Here is a 16136-nt window from a genome sequence, read left to right on the forward strand (position 1 = left end):
TCAACATCATGGATTTCTTTTCACCATGCTGATTTCAATCTCGAGCCAATCACTCCAGTGGGAACACAGAGCCCGTTTGTTTGATTCAGCGAGATGGCTTGTGATGCCATCTTTTGTATCATCCACGAATATCAAGCTGATGAACTACAAGTCATCAGGATGAAGCATGGAAAGATGGGATGTGAACAGCCTACAGGAGCCGGCAATAACAGGCCCGGATGAAACCTCATCGAAGCACAAATCAAGAATTGGCTATCTCTGCACCCCTCCCTTTCTAGTGCAATCGCCTCGGTAACCGTCACACATGGGCCATGGCATGTTCCATGGAATGAGACCCCTTGGGGACAGAAAAGGGTCCGTCATGCCCGCCTCGTGGCTCATTGCTTTCTGGGCCTCCATCTACCCTTCCAGTTTGTTGGTGCTCCACTGACAATGCTTGCCCTTCTTGCTCTTTGCTGGCAAGTCCTGGTCGTCGAAGCGCTGGGGGACGCCGTTTTCGATCCCCTCGCCTACGTCGATCCACTAATTGGGGCCAGCAACGGTGGAAATGTCTTTCCAGGAGCTTCGCTGCCATATGGCATGGCAAAGGCGGTGGCTGATACCAATAGCAGCAGCAACCAAGGCGGATTCACATTGGATGGCGCGTTTGTCACTGGCTTCAGCGGCATGCACGACAGCGGAACTGGCGGGAGTCCAAGTCTGGGAAACTTCCCACTGTTCCCCTTCACCAACTGTCCAGAAGGTGACATCAATCGATGTGTTTTCCCCAAAAAGAGCCGAGCTGCCCATGGAGGGTTCGGCAATAACACCGTGACAGCAAAGCCCGGCACCTTCGGCATCACCCTGAACAACGGCATCAGAGCCGACATGACCACAACCCATCACACGTCACTCTTTAGGTTTACCTTTCCAACGCTTGGATCAGACGGCCAGCCGGCTCAACCGCTCATCCTGCAGGACCTCACAGACTTGTCTGATTCCCGGCAGGACAACGGCAGCGTAACGGTTGACCCCGAGACAGGACGCATCACCGGGAGTGCCCGCTTCCTGCCGAGCTTCGGTGGCGGCAACTTTGTGCTGCACTTTTGCACAGACTTCAAAGGCGCCGATGTTTTGGACAGCGGGATCTTTGTCAACAGTCGAGGCAGCACAGAGGTCAAGAACTTGACCATTTCCAGGTCGATCAATGGATATCCATTGCCTGGGGGGGCATTTGTCAGGTTCAGCTCAGGGGCAGAGCCAATCTTGGTCAGGACAGCCAACAGCTTCATCAGTGCTGAACAAGCCTGTAAACACGCCGAAACGGAGATTCCAGATTATGACTTCGAGAGGGTGTCAGAAGCTGCTATCGAAAAATGGAGAGAGAAAATGAGCAATATCAAGGTGTCGCCTGCGGGAGTGGAAGGCTCGCTGTTGACCAACTTTTACAGCGGCATCTATCGGACCATGGTCAATCCTCAGAATTACACCGGGGAAAATCCGTTGTGGGAGAGCAGTGAGCCATACTTTGACTCGTTTTATTGCATCTGGGACCTCTTCCGCTCCCAAATTCCGTTCCTTATCATCACTGATCCAGCCGCGGTGGCCGAGATGGTGCGTTCGCTCATAGACACCTACCGGCACACTGGCTGGCTGCCAGACTGCCGCATGAGTCTCAACAAGGGCTACACCCAGGTTCGTAGTGCCTGGAAGATTATGTCAATGTTAAAGACCTAACCCGAGGCTAGGGTGGATCAAACGCAGACAACGTCCTGGCCGATGCCTTCATCAAGGGCATAAAAGACGGCATCGATGTACTATCCCTCCACTTCTCATTGGGTCTCACTGACTAACGCATCCACAGTGGGAAGACGGCTACGCAGCCGTAGTCAAAGACGCAGAAGTCGAGCCCTACGACTGGTGCTGCGAAGGCCGTGGCGGCCTCGACAGCTGGAAAGCTCTAGGCTACATCCCCGTCCAAGACTTTGACTACAAAGGCTTCGGCACCATGACCCGCAGCATCTCCAGAACCCTCGAGTACGCCTACAACGACTTTTGCATCTCCCAAATCGCCCACGGGCTAGGCCGCACGGCTGACAGGGACAAGTACCTTGCCTCCAGCAGCAACTGGAAAAACCTCTTCCGCCCTGACCAGACCTCCCTCTGGTGGAACGGCACAAACACAGGCTTCACCGGGTTTTTCCAACCGCGCTACCTCAACGGGACCTGGGCTTACCAAAACCCCCTTAATTGCTCCAACCTCGACACCTTTTCCGTCTGCTCCCTGCAAAACACCGGGAGGGAAACCTTCGAAAGCTCCATCTGGGAGTACAACTTGTATTCTTTTCGCCCCCTTTCCCCTCTTGAGGCCCCCCTTCCCTGACAGTGCAGTAGCTTCGTCCCCCACGACCAATCAACCCTCCTGACCCTCCTCGGCGGCCCATCCCTCTTCACCTCCCGCCTAGACTACCTCCACAACACAAACATAACCTACATCGGCAACGAACCCTCCTTCCTCACCGTCTTCCAATACCACTACTCCGCCCGCCCCGCCCTCTCCGCCCTCCGATCCCACAGTTACATCCCCTCATACTTCTCCCCCACCCCCTCCGGCCTCCCCGGCAACGACGACTCGGGCGCAATGGGCTCGTTTGTCGCGTTCTCAATGATGGGCCTTTTCCCCAACCCGGGACAAAACGTTTACCTTGTTACTCCGCCGTTTTTCGAACAAGTCAACATTACCAGCCCGGTAACGGGAAAGGTGGCAAGGGTGAGGAATGTTAATTTTGATGGGGGGTACAAGAGTGTATACATCCAGAGTGCGACGCTCGATGGGGAGAGATACACCAAGAACTGGGTTGATCACAGTTTTTTCACCGAGGGAAAGGAGTTGGTGCTTGTGCTGGGGGATGGGGAGAGTGATTGGGGGACGGGGGTGGGGGATCTGCCGCCTAGTTTGGGGGAGTATGTTGGTTTTTCGGGGGGGAATGGGACAGCTGTGAATGATACCAGTACCATAACGGGGTGGAAAAGGGGGTTGGAAGAGGTGGTTGGGAGGGCGTGGAGGGGTGGTTATGTTGGGGATGTAAAAGTATGAGAGATGAGTGCGATGGTTTCAGCAAAAATATACCATAGAAATAATGAAAAACATGGAAGAGTTTTTTTTTTTTGTTTTTTTTTTTTAGAAAAAAAAAAAAGAGACACGTTTCTCTCTGCACAAAGACCAGCTCGGCTACGGTACCCGGTCACCCTCCCTTTAAAATAATCGTCATTGCGGATCAGCAAAACGTGGAATTGTTATTACCTAACTTACTTTTTTCTAGAAGAAACAAAACGCCTCACAGGGTGATCATTAGACATTTCAAGATGGTCAATAGGCCTTTGAAGATATTCGGAAGGCCTATTGATTGATACCTGTGGAAGCATGCGATATAGGTTAACCTACTTTTGTGTGCCAATTATTTTGTGGTGAGGGTGCCGGTCCAACTTCCCACCACTTCATGGCATCTTTCAGAGGTTCACTCTTGGCTACACTAGCAGTCTCCATTCTTGCTAACGATATAGCAGTCATCGCTACCCCAATATATTGCAAACGAAAAGAATAACTAAGTACAAGACCACCTGAGTCATAATAAATGCAAGCCAGCAAATACCTGGTCATCAGTCTATGGGGTATCAACAACATCAAACTTGTCAGGCACCGCCCTTTATCATAGGCTTTGTTTGACCCCATACCTACCTGTACACACACCAAAACATAAAGGCAAAACAAGATATAATGTAAGCCTCTGCTGTGACCCGACACTTTGCTAAAACTCGATGAAAGCTGTACAGAGCCTTCCCAGCTTCCTCGTTGCTCGAATCCTACACGACTCAGTCGTTGCTCTCCAGCCACCAAGGCAATATTAGTATGTCGTATGTCGTTCCCAAATCGGAGGGGAAACAGAAAAGTAAAATAATACAGTGATGAAACCAAAGAATTCCTCCTTCATCAATAGTCGTCGTCATAAGGGGAGTGCATCATCTGACAATGGTGGCAGACGAGCTCCTCAGGATCGTATGTATCCATGTCTGGATTCTCATACTCTTCCGGGAGGATTATAGTGCCAGTGGTGCGGTCAAACTCAGCCCAGACTCGCTCCTCGCTATCCCTGCTCACCGGCACGCGCTTCCACAGGGTCCGTCGGTTTTGCCACGTCGTCTCCGGTTGCCCTTCTTCCGCGGGCACAGCTGGTATTTTGACCGTCCCGTGGTGCGAATGATGGCCGTGGTGACCACCGCCCATGGGGAGAGAAGATCCGTTAGTCTTCTTCTTGCTCTGCAGGTACTCCTCAGCCAGGACCTTCCAAGCCCGGACTGCTCTGGGCTCCCAGTCGCCGTCCGACTGTTTCCGCACCCTGTTGGACGAGACATAGGCAGAGTCCGACTTGAGAAATAATCCGTCGTCTCTGACCATCCTGACAAGATGACTTGCCATATCTGAGCCCCACTGACACTCGGGGATGCCAGTTAGCTGGAGCTCCTTCAGGCTCATGGAGAGGTCGTGGCCTGTCAAGGCGTGCATCTCAACTGGAGAGGGCGCGGTGAGGAAGTCGGAAGGAAAGTTGACCAAATCGATCCTCAGCGACTCGAGTGCGGGGAGCAGACGAGGGCGCGGCTGGGTGGTGTCATGATCAGGATCGAAGGGTGGTCGCAGAACGGTAAGGAAGTCGACAACCTGAAGCCATGTGTAGCTACGGAATCCTCGTCGGGCAAGGGTATTGTCATAAACACGAGGGATTACTCGAAGTCGGAGGGGATTCCGTGTCGGGTTTGACGTCGGGTAGGGCGCCCTATGCTCGCGTTCGAAGTCTTCGTCGTAGTACCTAGCAGTGATCCGCATCGTGATGTGCGTTATCTGCTTGCGGTGCTCGAGCCCGAGGTTTCGGAAATTCTGGAGGGCAAGGCAATCGGTAAAGACAAAAGTGTTGTTTCTCCACAGAAAACGCTCTCCTTCATCGTGATAGGCTCTGCACGTGGCAAGAAAGTTGATGGCGATCTGGGCCTTAGACATCTTCTTCTCTTCGGGGAGGAGAACATGGGGGTTGAGCTTGGACAGTGGGTCGATAATGGGTTGGCTGCTTGTGAGTGAGTACTCAAGAATGTACAGAATGATCTCGACCGGTAGGCTTGGCAATCGCTGGTCAGACCTCCCACTGCGGGAGGAGCGGCGCGCCGCCTTTGAGTCGGCCCAGGTCCCGCGAGAGCCTGTTGGGTCGTTGAGATCTAACGTCAGTCGACGGTCCCACGAGATGCCATTCTCCCGAAGAAGCTTCTTGAGACGCAGGTTTTCTTCAGCAAGTCGCCTGTTCTCTTGCCGCACAGGGTTGTTGTACCACGCTTCCACCTGCTCTTCATTATCGCGCAGCTCAAAGGGCGGCACGAACTGGGGCATTGTCAGTCAGAGTGTCAGTCAGGTTGCGGGATTTATCATACAAAGCTTACATTTTCTGTATCAAAGATGTCCATGACGACGGCGACGGTAGACTTTATTGCGGAAAGATACGGTGAAGATGCGCGAAGGAGAGGTGGTGAAGTTCGGCGATAAGTGTTCAAGAGGGAGGAGGACTGAGTGATGGTGGGATGATTGGGTGAATGAGTTATGTCCCACGTCAAATCCCCGCACACCTAGAAGAAAAGTGCAGAAGGCTCGATAAGAACAAACTCAGCGCCGGGCCCCAATCATGGAATTGCGGTTTGGTGTGGGAGTTATATGCAAAGCTTCAGAATTTGGGATGCGCTCAGGGGCGCTCCGCGGCGGTTGGTAAAAGGCCGGGGACCTCCGGTGAGCCGTGGCCCAGATGCCACAGGCAGTCGGGACTCGAGCAGGATCTGAGGCAACAGAGTCCAGTTTGGTTTCCTGTGTTCACGTCGAGAATGGGGGGACAAAGAGCGAGTAATGGGTAACGGGTAATGAAAAAGACAGAGAGATGCCCTGTTGGGTGGATCGTTGAGTTTTGCGGCTGGTGTGAGGAATTTCGGTCGGGTGGCCCGCCACTCGCGCCGAGGGGGTAACCTAACCAACGGCCACTCTTTGGCAGCTGCTTCTCACGGGTGACGGATTCGGGTGAGAGAGACGATTCACCAGAATGATTTTATCGCGATTGGCAGCGTCGAAGTATCGATGAAAAAGTGGAAGACAACAACGGTAAGCTTCGGGTGGAGGGGGACCAGTCGCAGTCGGGATCTGGGGGCGTCGCAAGCTGTAGATGTGGAGACAAGAGTGCAGCCCCACTTAAGTTTTAATCAACCGTCGGATTCCTTTTTGGGAAGCCACCTTGTGGCCACGAAGGGGGCGATGAGAGAGAGCATCGTGAAGTGAAGAACCTCCAGATGGCACCATGTTTGGTAAGGTATCGTAATCCAACCTGGAATGAGTCAGGATGTGGTGAGAGATACATATAGAACATCTCATGATCCCGTGGATGATGCGGAAGAGTATTTGAGTTGAACAGTGCCGTCAGTATCGAAACAGTGCAAAGACGCTCGCTGAGCCAATTTGTCTTTAGACTGGCGATTCACACAGAAATAGGGTCAGTCCGGAGCTGTATATCATAGCATGTGAGAATGGCTATCTTTGGTGTCGCCGGTGTTTTCATCTACGCGTCACTGGCGTTTGATGCTTGAATCGGAATGCCGTCGTGTACCCATAAGATCATGGGATCCCACGATGGCTCCCGAGCTGTAGGTGTCTGCAACTGACCTTTTCATTCCATGCCCAATTCCGGTCGATTAACATAATACCCCGAACAGCTAATTGCACGACAAACAGCAATTCGGGAGAGCTACCATATATACAACCCACCTACCAGGCCTGAGCTGCAAGGAGCCACGGGAGCTAAGCTGCCCCTCACCGCACAGAGCTGCTTTAAGACTCAGACTGACGTCAACGACCCTTTGTGCTGCGGCATCCTCCGATTCCTCCGCCGATTCAAACGGCCGAGCCTTCCCCCCATAAATCACAGAACGGGTGCTCGATGACGCGGTGCAATTCAGGCACCCTGCGTCTCTGGCGTCCACGGGGTCCTCTTACATCATGGTTTCAGACGGGCCATATAGGAAAGGTTTCCCAGGTCAGGAGCTCTCCTTTTTACACACAACACCACCCTAAAACCTTCAAGTCAACACACTACCCACTTCACACCGTGACCACTCCTACTACTACTACTACAACAACCGTACTCCTACCTACCATATCATATTACAGCACCGCCATCATGTCCTCAGGATTCTCCAACACATCGGGCGTCAAGCACCCCGACCCCTACAAGGAGGCCAACCTCGACACCCAGGTCTCCACTCAAACTAAGCTCGACGACCTCAGCAAGTTCATGGATGCCTCCAAGTTCTGCATGATGACCACGGTCAATCCCAAGACCCATCAATTGGTCTCCAGATGCATGGCCCTTGCTGGTCAAGTAGGTTGACGCTCATGTAGCCCATCAATAACCGGATATTAACATTCAATTCCAGGAAAACGGCGGACTCGACCTCCTCTTCCACACCAATACCGAGTCAGGCAAGACCGACGACCTCGCCGCCGACACACACATCAACGTTGGCTTCCTCAACAACTCTGGCGAATGGGCTTCCGTCAGTGGAACCACCGAAATCATCACTGATCGGGAGCTCGTAAAGAAGCACTACAAGCCTCATCTGAAAGCCTGGGTTGGCGACTTGGGTGATGGCATCCACGATGGCTCTGCCAATGACCCCAGAATCGGCATCATCCGCGTCAAGATGGCTACAGCTCACTATGCCATCTCGCACAAGAACATTGCCGGCAGATTGACCGAGGTGGCCAAGGGTGTGGTGACTGGCGATACGGCCGTGGTGAACAAGCTGCGCGAGATTAGCGAAGAGGAGGTTTCCAAGCTCAGACTGACTCACTAGAAAGGTTCCGGGGCCGGAAAGAAGCATTTCAAAGTCTCAAGACATTAAACAGGCGTCATACGGGGAGCTAGCAAAGCTTGAGCATAGCCAAAATTGATTTTGTTTTCTTCTTTTGAAGCATTCTCAATGCTTTCCCTCATAATCAGCCTTCCATATCCTGTCCCAGTTCTCCTTGTTGACAGCAAATTCCCTGACATAGTCATGTTCCAGCTCGTGTGTCCTCCTGCCAAGCAGCACCAAACTGTGAAGCGGCCCTCCAAGCAGCTCATCGGCATCGCAAAGCTCTTTGAGTGTACCGGCAACAAACTTCTCCGTCTTGCCTCCCACCCTCGCAGCGCCAATAGCAAGACTGTCTGGCCCGTACACACCCTCCTTCTTTTCCTCCTCAACCTCCAGCATTTGACTGGCGCAAGTCCCGACGGTCATATACCTAGGTGGCTCATAAATCTTTCTCCCCCTCGCCATATTCTCCAAGCTCTGCTCCTTCACCTTGATATCCAGCAGCACCAGCGTATGCAGCCCAATCTGCCTATTCTCCTTGATCCGATCATAAAAGCTCGCCGGCCTCCAATTGTCCAAAAAGAACACCATCGACACCGTCTGCCCAAAGTTGTACAGCTGCAACCCCGCCGCGCCGATTCCAGACATGATGCTCGCGTTAGGCACAGTCCCGACTCGGATGCCGAGCTCGCGAGCCCTCAGGACGAGGTCGGTGTGTGTAGTCGCGCCAAAAGGGTCGCCGACGACGCAAAAGGCGACGTCCTCCTTGTCGGCGTCGCGGAGGATCTCGTCCGAGTTGGACTCGACCATTTCGCGGTCGGCGATGGAGATGGAGCGGCCGTAGTAAGACTCGAGGACGGACTGGTCGACGAGGAGGATCGAGGTGTAGGCTTCGAGGTAGACGCGGGAGGCGCGCTTGACGATCTCGAGGCCCTTGACCGTGATGTCGGTCTCGTCTGAGAGGCCTAGGCCGACGAGGTAGAGCATTTTGGTGGTTTGTGGGGGTACTGTAGGAGAGTGTAGTTCTAGGTGGTAAGGGAGGAGAACCTTGGTGGTGGGAGGGGAGGTGGGAAAGATTGTTTTTTTTTTTTTTTTTTTTTTTTTTTGATCGATGTTGAGTTTGATGGGTACCTTGAATTCGGTGATGGATAGGTGAGGGGAAAGGTACCATACTATTAGCCTACCCCGCCAAAGCTGCCCCCTCCAAAATTTCCAAAGACAAGCTTTCCAGTGCTCACCCCCCCCTGTCGATGGCTGTCCGCTGTTAACCGTGCACATTGAACCAACCAATTCACGACGCGGCGCGTTCAAACTTTCAACAATCCATTTCAACAAAACCAACACTTGTCCTCGAGAATTACCACCAACCTATCTACCATCTCTAACCTGCTCGTCGCATCAACCGCCAAGATGACAGGCAAAGGCTCCGCCTACGGCCAAGCAGCCGGCGACACCGACTTTCGCAAAAAGTATGACCTCGACGAGTACGCCGCCAAAGCCGCCGCCCGCGAAGCCGCCGAGAAGGAAGAGCGCAAAGCCCGGTACGAAGCCAAGCTGGCGGGCAAGAAATACTACAAGCCCATGGACGGTACCGAGACCCTCACCGTCGCGCGCAATGCCACGCAGGACTTCTCCAAGATGGTCGGCACGACGTCTCTGGTGCCAGCCGGCGCCGGGGTCGGAAAAAGAGGACGGGGCGCTGGCTTCTACTGCGAGGCTTGCGACTTGACGTTCAAAGACAATCTACAATGGCTGGAGCACACGAATAGCATGCAGCACCAGCGGGCTGTCGGTGCGACGGGACAGGTGAAGAAGGCGACGGCGGAGGAGGTGCATGCTAGGATTGAGGCGCTGTGGCAAAGGCAGCAGGAGTTGAAGAGGGAGCAGGTTATCACCTTGCAGGAGAGGTTGGAGGTTAGGAAGGAGGAGGAGGAGAAGGAAAGAGAGGAGAGGAGGAGGAAGAGGAAGGAGGCGGAGGAGAAGAAGAGGTTGGAGAAGGAGGCGGCGCTGAAGGCGAAGACGGACTATGGGGAGGATGTGAGGATCGAAGGGGAGCATGACGAGGATGATATGATGGCCGCCATGGGGTTTACTGGCTTCGGGACGACGGCAAAGAAATGAGCATCTTGCTCGGGGGTTTTGGTTATGTCTTTGCAAGATTGGGTGGGCGAAAGATACCATATGCATGGCGTGGGCGTTTGGATTTTATTGGAACATTTGGTTGGGACTAGCGGAAGAGTAACAGGCAAACAGAGTAAGCCTGCATAACGTCCCCAACAATGAATCATTTTGGATATCTTTTGCTGAACATGAAAGCAAACAGTCTCGAGGCCCCCAATCCCGTGATGGTGGTTGGAACAGAGACCGGGACAGGGACCCCCTGTCGCCGTTTTCATTCGGGAGGCGGGGAACCGCCCGCTTTTGATCCCGCTGCTGCAAGAAGCCGCTGGACCCATGTCATCGTCTTGACACCATTCAAGTCGACAAACGCCCGGAGCCCCACGATTGCACGACAGCACCAGTCTTACCAAACCAGCGTTGAATCGAACACGCCCAATCTCGTCCGCGAGTTTGACCCCGTGATTCAAAAAAAAAAAATACTTCCCAGAACCACCCCACCAAAACCTCCCAGCTAGCAGGCTTCAAGCACACAACACCATACCACAATCACCACATCATCCAACACCATGTCCAGCGTCTCTTCAGCAGCGGCCGCCTCCCTCCTCAAGCGACAGCTCAAACAAATGCAAACCGACAAAGACATTCCAGGCATCTCATGCGGCCTCGTCTCGGACAATAATATCTTCGAGTGGGAAGTCATGCTGATGATCAGCGACGAGTGTAAATACTACGGCGGTCTGTCTCCGCTTCTCAACCACTGCCTTATATCCCATCGCTAACCTTGTATGTGTATACAGGAGGCAACTTCCGCGCCATCCTCACCTTCCCCCCAACCTATCCCTTGATGCCCCCCAAGCTGGTCTTCCAGTCACCCATCCCGTTCCATCCAAACATCTATCCCGACGGGAGATTGTGTATTTCGATCTTGCACCCCCCAGAAGAGGACATTTCGGGGTATGAAAAGGCTAGCGAGAGGTGGAGTCCGGTGCAGAGCCCCGAGTCGATATTGCTCAGTGTGATTAGCTTGTTTGAGGATCCGAATGACGAGAGTCCAGCGAATTTGGACGCGGCGGTGTTGTTGAGGGAGGAGAGGGAGGGGAAGAGTAGGGAGTTTAGGAAAAGGGTCAGGCAGTGTGTTAGGGAGAGTTTGGGAGAGGATTAAGTTGGGATGTTAATCTTCTTGCGAAATAGCTGGCGTTAATGGCAGCCAGACAGCACAAAGCGAGAAAACCGGTTCAATCAAGCCATTCACATACTCTTTCTCTCCTGCCCCTGGAATTTCAAGAACTTTCCTCGATGAAACCCATCAACCTCCCCACTGTCCCATCCCACTCCTCATCCCACCTCCTCCTCCCCTCCTCCACGGCCCCCTTCTTCAAGTGCTTCAACTCGTTCTCCCCCTCCGGCTTCAACAACTCCCCCAACACCCCCGCCAGCTCCTCCCCAGTCTCAAACCCCCTCCCATTCACCCCCTCCTTGACTAGCTCCCCAAAACTCTCATACCCCCCATACGCCACCACCGGCAGCCCAGCCCCAAACATGTCCACCACCTTCATCGGCAGATCCACCCCCGAAGAGCTCATATGCAGACAAACCCCCAGATCAGCACATGCCAGCAACCTGGCGTAGTCCTCAAAGGGTAGAAACAAAGTGGCAATCCTCACGTTAGGTAGCTTCCCTTCCTTGACCAGAGCATCAATCTTGTCGTCATAATACTCTTTTTGCGGTCCCTTCCCGGTGATGAGCGCCAGGATTGGGACCGCGTCAGGCCTGGCTGCGTACATGGTGAGGGCGGAGAGAAGAAGAGAGAAATCCTCGTCTGGTGTCCAGGACGTGCTCGAGACAAGAAGCTTCATCTTGCCCGAGACCAGGGCGCGGTAGTATTCCCTTCCGGAGGGGAATAATATCTTGTCTAGGGCTTCGTTGCGAGCGTCGGGCGAGAGGATAGGTTGGAAGATTGCCGCGGGCCGGTCGTGGACGGAAATCATGGGTTTGTGAGGGGGGATGCTGTAGGGGGCGGCGCGGAGTTGGCGGGCCATGGCGTTCGTCACCGTCAGGTGGTGGGAGCCTAAGCGGCCGAGGTAGGTTTCGTAGATTTTGGAGAGGGAAACAAAGGGGTGGGAGGGTCCTCTGGTGGAGGAGAGGATTGTCCAGCCGTAGTTGTGCCAGTCGATTATCAGGTGGGAGTTGCGGAGGTAGGAGGTGAGGCTGGCGATGGCGAGGGTGGGGATGGAGGGGGGGTTTTGGACCAAAAGCCAGGCGGAGGGGGGGAGGAGGTAGAGGAGGAGGTAGGAGAGGTGGAGGATTTGGAAGATGACTTTGATAGGGGCGAATAGTAAGAAGGGGACAGAGGGAGGGCGGGAAGGAGGGGTGGGGAGGGGGATGAGGGTGATGTTGGGATGGGTGAGGATGTCGGGGTGAGGAGAGGTTTCTATATGTGGTGTTAGTGAGTGAGACTGGCAGGTGTGAACAGATGAATACATACCGAGATATCCTATAAGCTTGACTTTTCCTCCATGTTTGGCGATGCTCAGGGCATGATATGTCATGCGGGGACTCCTCCCAATATCACCAAGGACCAGAATGTGAATTGGCACCCCCTTCCCTGTGGTGTGTCCATTGTATCTCGATGGCTTCAGGACGATGTAGGCTATTAATAAGCCCAAAAGGACAAGGCTGATGAGCCCTGCCATGTCTGCGCTGTTGGCGTTTGTGAGCCGTTGGGTTTGTCAAAAGTTAGATTCACTTCCGCCAACCGATGGCTAATAGTGACCAAGGCCAAGTGGCATCTGTCGGTTTCTCAAGTCTTGGCTGAATTACGCTTGTCTGACAACCCAACTTTACATCAGCCAACGATGAGCCCCGTGCAGTAGACTGACAGGTGCCAGTTGAACTGTCGACGTTGAACCTCAGCCTCGTGAAGCCAGCTGTGTCCTCAGCATCAGCCCTGCGTTAATAAGCTTAATTAGGAAGCTGAGATGGGGTGTGGTTGAAGGTGTTAGTGATAGGTCATGAATGTGAGACTTCATTAACGCAGATTATCTGGGTGGGATGGTCGCGGTCTGGGCTGCATCGCGGTGCATTGGCGGGGCCGGGGGTCAACACGTTCGCAGCCAATGGACCAATCAGAAGCCACAATGTCCGTGGACCTTGATAGCCCTCTCCACCAGCTCAAGCCCGGCTCAGGGGTCGAAAAGGGAAGGCGGCCGTGGAGTGCAGCGAGTCCAGCGACAGGGAAAGGGAAGGTGGAGGAGGGACAAGTCTGGGGCAAGCAACAGCACGACATTCACCGTCTGGAAACACATCAAAAGTCCAGGTTGTCTCATCCCATCTCGTCTCAACTCACCCCCCGCCGCACTCTGACATATTGACATCTCTCTCTTCCCTGATCCTCTCTCCCAACAACGTGTGAAACCAGCGCGCCACCGTGTGTTGGGCTGTCCAGTGAGCCAGTGCCGTTCGTTTATCAACCACGGATACCAACAGTCCAATAATCCAAAATCCGTTGCGATTGCGGGTCTCGAGACGTCCCACGACATCATCGGTGGCTGCCCCTCGGAGTAAGTTTGCTGCATTGTCTTGCTTTTGGACGCCTTGAAATAAATTGAATTTTCTTGTTGACCGCCAAGGATCAGCTTCCCTGGTGAATTTGGGGCGACGCCTGATCGAGATTCCCGCCTGACGAGCGACTTTTCCCATCGATTCCCCATTCGCCATCCATCACGATCAAAAACCGTTGCAGCCCCGGCGCAACCCCTCCCCGCGACTCCGACGTCAACCACATGTCCGCCAGCAGATAGCACCGGGAGTCATTGACGCTCCTCTCACTCTTTAATCAACGACACACAGTCACTCTCGACGACATCTTGCTACCATGACATCGACATACGCCTTGCCAGCGACGGCCATCCATCAACATCATCCTTCCTCCGACCACGGCTGTTCGCATTCCCACTCACATTCGCACTCCCACAGCCATGGCCACAACAACGGCCACTTACATAGCACCTCATCACTGGGTGGACTGAGCCCGACTCGAAGCAGGAAGGAGTCCAGAGCTAATGGCGGTCACTCCCACAATCGCAGCCAGGATCATGACATCAACCACATCAACCACCGAGCCAACTCGAGCGTCCCCAAGCCACTAAATCTCGGGCCGACGTTGAGTTCCAACGCGCACTGGAGGACCGAGTCGACACTGGGAGGCAAGCCTTTGGTTACACCAACCAGCGCCAGCTTCGACGCCGCCGGGATATACCAACCGCCGGCTTCCAGAGTGCGCGCCGATACACGCTCCCACTCCCACTCCCACGACCATGACCACGATCACGGACATGGGCACAGTCATGATCATGACCATGGCCACGGTCATGGCCATGATCACTTGGTGGAGCGATCAAGATTCACAAAGTTCTTGCTACCGCGGATCGCGAGGTGGCCCCTAGTCCATGCGGTGGTAGTAGAGAAGGACTCTCGCCGAATATTCTACTTTATGTCGTATGTGCCATCTCTTGTCCCCCTTTGCTATTATGCTTTCAGTTCGCCGACTAACCATTGTCACTGTGCAGACTCAACCTCGCGTTTATGATGATCCAAGCATTTTACGGCTATGTCACAGATTCCCTTGGTCTGTTGAGTGACAGCATTCATATGTTCTTCGACTGCGTGGCATTGGCAGTCGGCCTGTTTGCTGCCGTTGCGAGCAAATGGCCACCGAGCGAGCGGTTCCCATACGGCTTTGGCAAAATCGAGACGTTGAGCGGTTTTGCCAACGGTGTGTTCCTGATTCTCATCAGCGTCGAAATTATGATTGAGGCGTGTGAGCGCATGATGGAGGGCAGGGAAACCAAACGGCTTGGAGAGCTGTTTGTGGTCAGCACGCTGGGCCTACTGGTCAATTTGGTGGGCATGGCGGCATTCGGGCACCATCATCATGGACATGATCATGGGCACTCTCATAGTGGTTGTGGTGGACATTCGCATGGTCACGATCACAAACACGACCATGGCCATGATCACGACCACAGGGATGAGAAGAAGGATGCCCACGGTCACTCGCACTCGCACTCCCACGACAACGAAAACATGTACGGCATTTATCTTCATGTGCTCGCCGACACTTTGGGAAGCGCGGCTGTTATCGTATCGACCATTCTTACACACTTTTATAAGTGGGCTGGCTGGGATCCTCTGGCCTCTTTCCTCATTGCTCTCCTGATTTTGCTTTCGGCGCTGCCGCTGGTCAAGTCTTCGGCAAGGAGGTTACTGCTTACGATTCCCCCCGAGATCGAGTATAACTTGCGCGATACCTTGTCTGGAATCACAGGTTTGAAGGGTGTGGTCAGCTACGCGGCGCCCAAGTTTTGGATGGATGACCGGCACAGTGAGGGCGGGTCGGCGAATAAACTCCTCGGTGTCATGCACGTTGTGGCGGGCCGGGGCATGGACATGGAGGACGTGCGGGATCGTGTGCGCAACTACCTGCTTGAACACAACATTGATATCACGTTGCAGGTCGAGCGGGAAGGGGACACAAGCTGCTGGTGTGGCGTAGGACGGAGTCCGCTCTCCCAGGCTCACAAGTCGACAAATAGCATCAGCATCTTCTAGGGAGAGGGTGGGGATTTGGTTTAGTCGATGCTCTCTTTCGGTTTTGGTCCGTTTTGGTCAGATGTTGGCTGGTCTGGATTGGAGTACACTGGGGCACTTTTTTGATATTGGAACCATGGCGTCGTTTCTCTTCCTCTTTGGTTTTTGGTCCGAGGAAAGATAGGGAGCATGGCTCACGCACGCTTAATCCGGGAGAGGGCAGAGGAGGTGTAGTCCGTATCAGAGAAGGAAATGGTGTACATGGCATGTATGCGTTTGCTATCGGTCACTTGTATCTAGCGGGTCAATGGATTACCATGATCACTTGCTATTGAATGTTGTGCCTTGCTCATGCCAACACTGTTAGCATCATTGCCTGGGGTTAGGGTTGAATATATGCCATCGCGAACCCAAAAATGCCCTTGGCTGACGCATTTCACATGCAAATCTCCAGAGAAATGGCTTGGCGTGTGTAGCTCGATCCGCGCTTGGCGTCGGTCGAGACATGCCCCTCC

The 16136-nt window shown here is 53.7% G+C and overlaps 9 protein-coding genes across 9 annotated transcripts; 6 read left to right on the forward strand and 3 right to left on the reverse strand.

Annotated features, from left to right (window-relative positions):
* Positions 1–3076, forward strand: QC763_609260 (uncharacterized protein; the record flags this gene model as incomplete). Its single annotated transcript, XM_062914750.1, has 4 exons — positions 1–1674; positions 1728–1793; positions 1844–2316; positions 2371–3076. The coding sequence occupies exons 1-4, from the start codon at positions 433–435 to the stop codon at positions 3074–3076; spliced, it is 2487 nt and encodes an 828-aa protein (XP_062763502.1). The 5' UTR covers positions 1–432.
* Positions 3077–3520: 444 nt separating this feature from the next.
* On the reverse strand, positions 3521–6860 carry QC763_609270 (uncharacterized protein). Its single transcript, XM_062914751.1, has 2 exons — positions 5464–6860; positions 3521–5404 (listed from the first exon to the last, which is right to left on the reverse strand). The coding sequence occupies exons 1-2, from the start codon at positions 5485–5487 to the stop codon at positions 3971–3973; spliced, it is 1458 nt and encodes a 485-aa protein (XP_062763503.1). The 5' UTR covers positions 5488–6860; the 3' UTR covers positions 3521–3970.
* On the forward strand, positions 6481–8038 carry BLI3 (BLI-3 blue-light-inducible Bli-3 protein). Its single transcript, XM_062914752.1, has 2 exons — positions 6481–7436; positions 7492–8038. The coding sequence occupies exons 1-2, from the start codon at positions 6996–6998 to the stop codon at positions 7909–7911; spliced, it is 861 nt and encodes a 286-aa protein (XP_062763504.1). The 5' UTR covers positions 6481–6995; the 3' UTR covers positions 7912–8038.
* DPH5 (diphthine synthase) lies at positions 8035–8898 on the reverse strand (the record flags this gene model as incomplete). The annotated part of the gene is made up of 1 exon (XM_062914753.1): positions 8035–8898. The coding sequence occupies one exon, from the start codon at positions 8896–8898 to the stop codon at positions 8035–8037; it is 864 nt and encodes a 287-aa protein (XP_062763505.1).
* Positions 8899–9198: 300 nt separating this feature from the next.
* On the forward strand, positions 9199–10032 carry SNU23 (U4/U6.U5 snRNP associated protein; the record flags this gene model as incomplete). Its single annotated transcript, XM_062914754.1, has 2 exons — positions 9199–9798; positions 9907–10032. The coding sequence occupies exons 1-2, from the start codon at positions 9322–9324 to the stop codon at positions 10030–10032; spliced, it is 603 nt and encodes a 200-aa protein (XP_062763506.1). The 5' UTR covers positions 9199–9321.
* Positions 10033–10598: 566 nt separating this feature from the next.
* Positions 10599–12448, forward strand: ubc15 (Ubiquitin-conjugating enzyme E2 15; the record flags this gene model as incomplete). Its single annotated transcript, XM_062914755.1, has 3 exons — positions 10599–10767; positions 10830–12308; positions 12411–12448. The coding sequence occupies 2 exons, from the start codon at positions 10599–10601 to the stop codon at positions 11192–11194; spliced, it is 534 nt and encodes a 177-aa protein (XP_062763507.1). The 3' UTR covers positions 11195–12308; positions 12411–12448.
* Positions 10890–13048, reverse strand: ALG1 (mannosyltransferase). Its single transcript, XM_062914756.1, has 2 exons — positions 12518–13048; positions 10890–12463 (listed from the first exon to the last, which is right to left on the reverse strand). Exons 1-2 carry the CDS (start codon positions 12723–12725, stop codon positions 11313–11315), a joined length of 1359 nt encoding a protein of 452 aa, XP_062763508.1. The 5' UTR covers positions 12726–13048; the 3' UTR covers positions 10890–11312.
* A 121-nt stretch (positions 13049–13169) lies between these two features.
* Positions 13170–13832, forward strand: QC763_0099630 (uncharacterized protein; the record flags this gene model as incomplete). The annotated part of the gene is made up of 3 exons (XM_062906383.1): positions 13170–13323; positions 13451–13592; positions 13775–13832. 3 exons carry the CDS (start codon positions 13170–13172, stop codon positions 13830–13832), a joined length of 354 nt encoding a protein of 117 aa, XP_062763509.1.
* A 74-nt stretch (positions 13833–13906) lies between these two features.
* Positions 13907–15642, forward strand: MSC2 (putative zinc transporter msc2; the record flags this gene model as incomplete). The annotated part of the gene is given in 3 exon segments (XM_062914757.1): positions 13907–13987; positions 14006–14529; positions 14601–15642. The coding sequence occupies 3 exon segments, from the start codon at positions 13907–13909 to the stop codon at positions 15640–15642; spliced, it is 1647 nt and encodes a 548-aa protein (XP_062763510.1).
* Between the last annotated feature and the right edge of the window lie 494 nt (positions 15643–16136).

The sequence above is a fragment of the Podospora pseudopauciseta genome, chromosome 6 (assembly GCF_035222475.1).
Source record: "Podospora pseudopauciseta strain CBS 411.78 chromosome 6, whole genome shotgun sequence".
Classification (NCBI taxonomy): domain Eukaryota; kingdom Fungi; phylum Ascomycota; class Sordariomycetes; order Sordariales; family Podosporaceae; genus Podospora; species Podospora pseudopauciseta.

Excerpts from the sequence above, each read along its gene's own strand:
- QC763_609270 (XM_062914751.1), bottom strand. The coding sequence starts at position 5,487 with ATGGACATCTTTGATACAGAAAAT. Across the intron at positions 5,405-5,463 it reads ACATCTTTGATACAGAAAAT|TTCGTGCCGCCCTTTGAGCT; the intron begins GTAAGCTTTGTA and ends ACAATGCCCCAG.
- ALG1 (XM_062914756.1), bottom strand. The coding sequence starts at position 12,725 with ATGGCAGGGCTCATCAGCCTTGTCCTTTTGGGCTTATTAATAGCCTAC. Across the intron at positions 12,464-12,517 it reads CAAGCTTATAGGATATCTCG|AAACCTCTCCTCACCCCGAC; the intron begins GTATGTATTCAT and ends CACCACATATAG.
- BLI3 (XM_062914752.1), top strand. The coding sequence starts at position 6,996 with ATGACGCGGTGCAATTCAGGCACCCTGCGTCTCTGGCGTCCACGGGGT. Across the intron at positions 7,437-7,491 it reads GCATGGCCCTTGCTGGTCAA|GAAAACGGCGGACTCGACCT; the intron begins GTAGGTTGACGC and ends ATTCAATTCCAG.